The sequence below is a fragment of the Tarenaya hassleriana genome, unplaced genomic scaffold, assembly GCF_000463585.1.
Source record: "Tarenaya hassleriana unplaced genomic scaffold, ASM46358v1 Cleome294, whole genome shotgun sequence".
NCBI lineage: Eukaryota > Viridiplantae > Streptophyta > Magnoliopsida > Brassicales > Cleomaceae > Tarenaya > Tarenaya hassleriana.
This window is the reverse complement of record NW_010966124.1, coordinates 108,768-117,102: the sequence shown is the minus strand read 5'-3', so window position 1 is coordinate 117,102 and position 8,335 is coordinate 108,768. Positions and strand designations below refer to the sequence as shown.

The 8,335-nt window shown below is 40.6% G+C and overlaps 1 protein-coding gene across 1 annotated transcript; it reads right to left on the bottom strand.

The window, feature by feature from the left end:
• Positions 1–2,621: 2,621 nt before the first annotated feature.
• LOC104818554 lies at positions 2,622–5,612 on the bottom strand. The gene is made up of 5 exons (XM_010548172.1): positions 5,353–5,612; positions 4,062–5,247; positions 3,614–3,839; positions 2,814–3,283; positions 2,622–2,702 (listed from the first exon to the last, which is right to left on the bottom strand). Exons 1-5 carry the CDS (start codon positions 5,610–5,612, stop codon positions 2,622–2,624), a joined length of 2,223 nt encoding a protein of 740 aa, XP_010546474.1.
• Between the last annotated feature and the right edge of the window lie 2,723 nt (positions 5,613–8,335).

The window sequence follows — 8,335 nt, the reverse complement described above, 5'->3', positions numbered from 1 at the left end:
GTCAAGAGTTGACAATGGGCTTGGGCTGATTCGTTCTGACTCGACCGAGTCAGAGTTCTGACTCGACCGAGTCAGAGTTCTGACTCGGACCGAGTCAATACTCGGAAAAAATCATTTTTCCACAAGGATTAGGGTTGCTATCTTATAAAAAGGGTATTGGACGCCGTCCTCAACCCAAGACAGAAGAAATTGTTGGTTGTGATGCTCTAGGATGATCCGTGATATGACACTTTGACTTAGTATTGATTCATTGGTTCATGAATCCATTACTCTTCCCGTTATATGATTGGCATGTTTGTTATATTTCGGTATCCTTGAATCATTAGAGAATGATTCTAAATACCCTAGTCAGTTATCATTGTGGGAACAATGTTGAATTAAGACTAGCATGAGGTGTGATCAATGCATTGGATGCATATCACAATCATGGGTACTCGTTGTGAACGAGTGACTGGTTGACCCACATGAGATTGTCACATGGACAGAGTCATGACTTGAATCTCATACAGCGGTTCGTTCTTGGATCCTCAGACCTGAGATGTCAAGAGTATCTAATATGAGGAGTGGCATGTCTTGACTGCGTCAAACGTCGTCTTTAACCGGATGATTATAACGGCATTGATCAGATACGTTCACGAATCATATGGAGATAATAGACATGCAATATGGGACTTGTCACCTCCTCAATAGGAGAGATATCGCTGGGCCCTCTCGTGGAAGTCGGACTATGAAAATGTGTGGTCACGCTATAGATGAAGTTGCATCTGTTTTATTAGTCAATTTGCAAAGACGAGAAAGCGGTTGAACTTGAAGGGTGGCTCAAACCATGCCCTTATTCAACATATGATATCGTGAGACAAAGGGTCAGAACTCGAGCTGTTACTGCCTCGGTTAGGTCACCTCTAACTCAATTCAACGTGGGTAGTCATGGCGTCTTGCTAGAGGCTAACCATGACTTGTAGATCTGGAATGGTTCTCGAGTCTGCTGCCACTTCGAATGGGCCTACAGGGTCACACACCATTAGAAATGGACTTATATGTGAAGTATCGGAAAGGAAGAGTTGGATTTTGTCGGAAAAACGGGTTTCGGATCAAATCAGAGTGTCGGTCGGAAAGGAAGACTTGGATTTGGTCGGAAAAATCGTTTTCGGATCAAATCAGAGTGTCGGGACGTTTTCAGCCTTCTGACTCGGACCGAGTCAGTACTTGACTCGGACCGAGTCAGTTCCATGCGAGTCGAAGCCCAGAAAGTATTTTGGGCTTGGCTGATGTTTTGACTCGGTCAAGTCAAGGTTTTGACTCGGACCGAGTCAATACTCAATGGGCCGAGTCAAGAGTTGACAATGGGCTTGGGCTGATTCGTTCTGACTCGACCGAGTCAGAGTTCTGAATCGGACTGAGTCAATACTCGGAAAAAGTCTCTTTTCACAAGGATTAGGGTTTTTAACTTATAAAGAGGTGTTGAACGCCGTCCTAAGTGGAGAACTCACTTTCAGAACCCTAAGACAGAGCAAAAACTCAGAAGAAATCGTTTCTTTCATAGTTTTAGCTCCTGGGATTAGATCCCACTTCATATACTTCACAGATCCTAGCAGATCGGTTCCAAAAGCCTTTGGAATCCTTTCCATCGGTGTGGATACGTGTAGAGGGACTGTAACTTCAGTCCTAGGTGATTAAACAGGCCCCGGATCGACTCCTACTTCCGTTTCTTCAGACAAGAGGTAAGTATTCGATTCCCACGGTGATATACACGATTATACGGGGTTTTACGGATGAGTTTGGTTGCGTGTGACGTTTGACTAGGTTTAGATTATCCTTCCGCTGTATGAAACCTAGTAAACCAAACCCTAGATCGATATGATCGCATGCTAGGAATCCCTAGTGAAACCCAACAGAAAAGAACCCTAAAACAGAGCAAAAACACAGAAGAAATCGTTTCTTTCATAGTTCTAGCTCCCAGGATTAGATCCCACTTCACATACTTAACAGATCCTAGCAGATCGGTTCCAAAAAGCGTTTGGAATCCTTCCCGTCGGTGTGGATACGTGTAGAGGGACTGTAACTTCAGTCTTAGGTGATTAAACAGGTCTCGGATCGACTCCTACTTCCGTTTCTTCAAGAAAGAGGTAAGTACTCGATTCTCACGGTGATATACACGATTATACGGGTTTTTACGGATGATTTTGGTTGCGTGTGACGTTTGACTAGGTTTAGATTATTCTTCCGCTGCATGAAACCTAGTAAACCAAACCCTAGATCGATATGATCGCATGCTAGAAATCCGTAGTTAAAACCCAACATTTTCTTCAAAAGTGTCGAGTCTCCTTCTCTCTCATCAAACTCCCCTTTTTATGCAAGTGCTCTAGCTAGGTTTCTCCTCAAAAATCGGGCTTTGCCTTTTTGGGCCGAATTTGATATCAGGCGGTCGCTCACTTTTTGTTCAGGGTCGCCCATTTTTTCTTTAGTGTCGCTCGTTTTCTTCAGGGTGAGCGACCGCTCATGTCTACGAGCGACCGCTCGTTCTTCTTTGCAACTCGAGGCGACTGGTTGGTGTAATGAGCGAGCCGCCTGGTCCCAAGATTTTGATGCTGAGCGACTGGCCGGCTAGATGGGCGGGCCGCTCATATTCTCTGAGTTCTCCGGGACTTCTCGATTCCGCTCCTTTCCCGTGCCTCATGCACAAATATCATCGTTCGATCATCCTGCAAAGAAAATGGAGGAAAGAATCATACCCATGACCGTCTAACGTCCTATTATGCCTAAAATATGAGAAAAATCAAAGTGTATGACGTTAGAAAAACTGGTGGAAAAACCATATGACACAGCACAGCTCCAATACCTACGCCAGAAGCATCACATTTAATCTCAAAAGCTTTGGAAAAATCTGGAAGAGATAAAAAAGGAGAGTCAGTAAGCTTCCCTTTCAAGAGTTGAAATGCTACTTCTTGTGCTTCCTTCCATTGAAATCCAACGTTTTTCTTGATGATTTCCGTCAATGGTGCAGCAATGGTGCTGAAATCTTTCACAAAACGTCGATAGAAGCTTGCAAGTCCATGGAAACTCCTTACATCACTCACCGTCTCCGGGGTTGGCCAATTCTTTATTGCTGCAACATTTTCTTCATCCATTTGAATTCCCTGCTCACTAACAACAAATCCTAGAAAAACTAGCTTGTTAGTGCAAAATGTGCATTTCTTGAGATTCGAGAATAGCTTTTCCTTCCTTAAAACTTCAAGGATAAATCTGAGATGTTCAACATGCTCCTCTATATTCTTGCTGTAAACTAAGATATCATCAAAGTAAAAAACCACAAATTTACCAATGAATTGCCTTAGAAAATGATTCGTCAATCTCATGAATGTACTGGATGCATTAGTCAAGCCAAAAGGCATAACTAACCATTCATACAAGCCATGTTTCGTTTTGAATGTTGTTTTCCATTCATCATCATCTTTCATTCGTATTGGATGATAACCACTTTTAAGATCTATCTTAGAAAAGACACGTGATCCATGCAATTCATCCAACATATCATCCAATCGAGGTATGGGATGGCGATACTTTACCGTAATATTGTTGATTGCATGACAATCAACACAAATATGCCACATACCGTCTTTCTTTGGAACTAGGATGACTGGAACAACACAAGGTGACATACTTTCACGAACATAACCTTTCTCCATTTGTCTTTCGAGCTCTTTAGTTTCCTCATGATTTGTTCGGTATGCAGTCTTGTTTGGAAGGCTAGCTCCAGGGACAAGGTTGATTTGATGTTTAATCCCTCGAATATGTGGTAATCCATGTGGAAGTTCTTCAGGAAAAGCATCGTCATACACCTGCAAGAGATCAAAAACCACAGTAGGCAAAGACGATGTTAGTTCGTTAATATTCAAAAGAGTCTCTTTGTACATAAGTACAATTATTGGCTATCAAGAAAGCAATGCTTTCTTGATCTCACTCGCTCTCATAAAAAAATTGGTATTTTTCCTTTCGGGTGTACTCTCACAAGTGTTTTTTTGGGTTTTTCTCAAGGCCTCACCAAATTTAGAGTGATCTACTTCATGGTCACACATGTTGATCGGTTTCTTCTCATTCTTCATCATTTTGAGTTGACCTTCAAAAACCTCCTTTGGTGTCAAAGGTACAAGTCGAATGGGTTTACCTTTGAACTCAAATGAATACTTATTGTTGTAGCCATCGTGTTGAGTTTTAGTATCAAGTTCCCATAGTCTACCAAGCAACAAGTGCTCCGCTTGCATAGGAACTACATCACAAAGCGCCTCATCTTTGTATTTGTCAATACAAAATGGCACACTCAATTGTCTATGCACCTTCGTTTCTCCGCGGTCATTGAGCCACTGTAAACGGTATGGTTTTGGGTGTCTTATTGTTTTCAACCCCAACTTCTCTACCAGCAATGTACTTGCTACATTTGTGCAGCTACCACTATCAATGATGATACTACACACTTTATCTTTGACAACCCCCCTTGTGTAGAAGATGTTTTGTCGTTGCACAGTCTCTTCTTCCTTTGCCTGCAAGTTTAGTGCTCTTCTAGCCACTAATAATTCTCCCTTTGCAGCAAACTGATCACCAACCTCATTCGTAGATGCATCAGAATCTGATTTAACTTCTTCCTCAGACTCCGTCTCAATCTCTCCATCATCACGTAGTGTCATTGCTCGCCTATTTGGGCATTCGTTCGCAAAGTGTCCTCTGCTGAAACACTTAAAACATCGAATATCTCTATTACGTGATTGAGAAGATTCAGAAATACCTTGTTTTCTTGGCTGAGACGTTTCAGGTTTGCTTTCGGATTTTGCTGTACCTTTTGAGCCAAACGTTGGCTTATCTTCTTTGTGAAATTGTGGCCGAGGGTTAGAAGAGTTGGAACCAAATCTTTGATGTGTTTTTCCTCTTCTTTTGATTTGGTTCCTGAACTTGATCGCAAAATGTAGCAAATCCTCCATCTCAACGTAATGTTGAGTCTCTACACGATCCTGGATCTCTTGATTCAATCCACCAATAAATCTTTCCATTGTCTCTTCACGATCTTCTTCAATGTTGGTCCGAATCATCAACATTTCCATCTCTTTGTAATATTCTTCAACACTTCTACTTCCTTGCACTAACCTTCGTAACTTTTGATGCACTTCTCGATTGTAATGATTGGGTACAAACCGCCTCTTCATGACAATTTTCATGTCACCCCAGGTGGTGGTAATGGGATTCTCACCATATCTCCTCCGTGAAAGAACCAATTGATCCCACCACATTAATATAGTCACTGAACTTTGTCACCACAATTTTAACTTTCTTCAACTCGGAATAATGATGGCAATCAAATACCATCTCAGTCTTTCTCTCCCATTCAAAATATGTTTCTGCATCGTTCCGACCATGAAATGTCGGAATTTCCATCTTGATGCTACTGAGATCAACATCAAGATGTCCTCGCGGACGATGTTCGCGCATTTGCCTTTGAGGATTCTCACGTACTTCTTATACTTCCGACAATTGTTCTCCCTCGTCACTAGGATCACTATGACGTGACCTAGCTCTCCTAGGAACACCTTGTTGTTGTCGGTGTCTTGCAGCATATGCCTCATTCTCCATCTAATCTACTCTTTGATGCAATGGTTCTATCTCAGCCCTCAACATCCTTCGTAGCTCACCCATTAGTTCTTACATTTAAAGTGGGTTTGCTCCTTCAGCTTGCTGCTCATTTGTGTGTCATCCATGTTGAAACTCTGCAAAAAATGTTAAGAAAAAAAAAAGAACAGAAAGAGACAAGAAAAAAAGAAGATGGCAGAAATCTCACCACACTCAGAAAGTGTTTCACTCAATTTTATTCAGTCCACCTCACTTGTTTTCTCTTCCAAAATCCTTGTTCAAACAATTAGCAAACTAAATCAAACTCAAATCGATAGCAATTCACCGAAAACTTATCAAACCAGTCTATCCAGGAGCAAACGAATTCCAACTCAAAAACGAGCAATGACTATGACTCAAAGTACTGAATTTGAGTTTCCGATGATGAATGCAAATGGAAACACGAAAATGAAGTTACAACTCCGACTCAAAAACTTGATCAAAAAGACTTTTTTTTAGAGATTTGTTGTGGTATTCCCAAACAACCAACTATTTTTTTGTATATATTTTTCTTTTCTTTTTTTTTTCTTTTCTTTTCTTTTTTTTGTCTTCTTTCTTTTTGTTGGTTTTCTGCAATGAACACAATGAAAACGTTAATTTATTTTTCAAAAGATATGAAGTACAAGTAAAATAAAAATAGAGAAAGATAACTCAAACTACAGAATCAAGATCTGATACCAAATGATACGGTCTCGTATCGAAATTCTCTAGAAAGGTGGTGGAAATAACCAAAACCTCTAATCAACTCGTGAAAGAAACCTAGGCCCAATTTCTTGAAACAAGAAATGTCCTAAACCCCTAAGCAAACCTGGATTAGAAACGTTGGTGTTGCGAAGACGCCATAAACGTTTATGGACTAACGTTTGATAAGTCAAAGATGAACGCCACAGATGAATCCAATAAGTTCAGAAAATAGTTCTCAAAGAACTTTGAAGAACAAACCTCTCAAATATATAAAAAAGATGATTGATCATTACAAATGAGTTTAGTTCACCTATTGATAGGAGAACCAAAAATAATACCAAAAGACATAAAAAGGTAGAATTAATGCTAGTCTTCCTAAAACTTTGAAATTATTGGAAAACAAAGCCATAATTGTGTTGGACTTTGAGTAGAATAAATTGTAAGCAACATTGAATGCTTGAATGCATATTCGTCATGGACTTGGACAACAATATTTTGGGCCTTTATTTTGGGCTTTCTTCACTTGATATCATGTTGCAAATGGGCTGGACTTGTGTATGACTTGGTCCAATGTTATTTTCCATGTGTTCATGGTCCAAACATTCAAGAAAGAGCCAATTTAGAGTAGTTTGTACCTTCTTCGTCTTTGATCTCGTCATTGGTCCATCCGGAAAAATGATGTGATCCTTGTTGCTCCCATTTTGTTCCGGTGTGCATCCAACATCCTCATCAACAAGTCTCCATATGAAGAAGAGGCTACAAATTTAGGCAAATTTCTACCTCAATGACGCATCATCAATCTGCAGCAACAAACAAGGAAGTTAGCCAAGATTTTGAGCCTCATCATCATCAGCAATAAGGAAATTTCGTGAGACATCATATGATATGGAAAATCAAAGTATTCTCTTGCCAAATCTATGCTAAGCCATTGGTGATTCAACAAAGGAGGCAATCTCGAAGTTTCCTTATCTTGAACTAGTCGTTTGCCATTTTGATTTCTTAACATTTTTCCTTGATGCTGATTTGTTATCTTTCCTTTTTGTAATTTCCTTTTTCTTCCTATATTAAGCACGACTTGTAAGCATTCTAGGGGACATCTGTTATGGAATAAAGTTGAGTTTCATCCTTGTTTTCTCTTGATTTGTCCGAGAATTATTTGCTTGGTGTGTCCGAGCCTCTCTCTTGGTGTGTCCGAGAGATTACTATCTGTTTCCCTTTTGTTTTTCTTATGCATTTTCAAACCCTAAACCGTAGAGTGAGTGTCCTAGGATCAAAACCTCAAGTTTGAGTCTCTATCTCAAAGAAAAATCCCAAAAAAAATCGCATCCATATCCATAGCTTTACTGAGAAACCCAAATCCGTCAAATTCCAACACCGAGGTGTGTATCACACAAGCTCGGTGTTGTTGTACGAGCTTGTGTGATACACACCTCGGTGTTGGAATTGTTGGGTTTCCTGGGATCTCATGAGCGAATCTAATTCCTAAGAGATCGATTCTAGGGTTTGTGCAGCGGAAGTAAAACAAAAATTTATAGAACCCTAGAACCATGCTGCTATTGAATTCGTAGAAACGTTAGAACGCTTACCTCAATCGATCCGGGGCCTGTATCAACTGAAGAAGTCGTTTGATCACGAAAGGCAGGAAGAATACCTCGCCCTCTACACGTATCCACACCTCGGGATGGATTCCAACGATTGGAACTTGTCTGCTAGGACCCGAATCTCTATTCGATATGTGCACCGAGAAATCTCGAGACTTAGAACTCGTTTTTGGATCTCCAAAAACCCTATCTTTTCTGCCAAAAGTCGGCTGCTCAAAGTCTCTCTCTAATTAGGGTTCTAATCTCTTTCTTATAAAGTGATTTAACCCTAATTTCGGTTTAATTTTCGGAAAACCGGAACCTGGAACGGACGGTCCAGAATTGCACGTGGACCGTCCGTTCCAGTAAGGCAGAACGGACGGTCTACGTTTAGTGCGGACCGTCCGTTCTATCCT

Coding starts and splice junctions, on each gene's coding strand:
- LOC104818554 (XM_010548172.1), bottom strand. CDS start 5,612: ATGAGGCATATGCTGCAAGACACCGACAACAACAAGGTGTTCCTAGGA. Junction 5,248..5,352: donor GGGAGAGAAAGACTGAGATG/GTATTTGATTGC, acceptor TCTTTCACGGAG/GAGATATGGTGAGAATCCCA. Junction 3,840..4,061: donor TCAACATGTGTGACCATGAA/GTAGATCACTCT, acceptor GATCTCTTGCAG/GTGTATGACGATGCTTTTCC.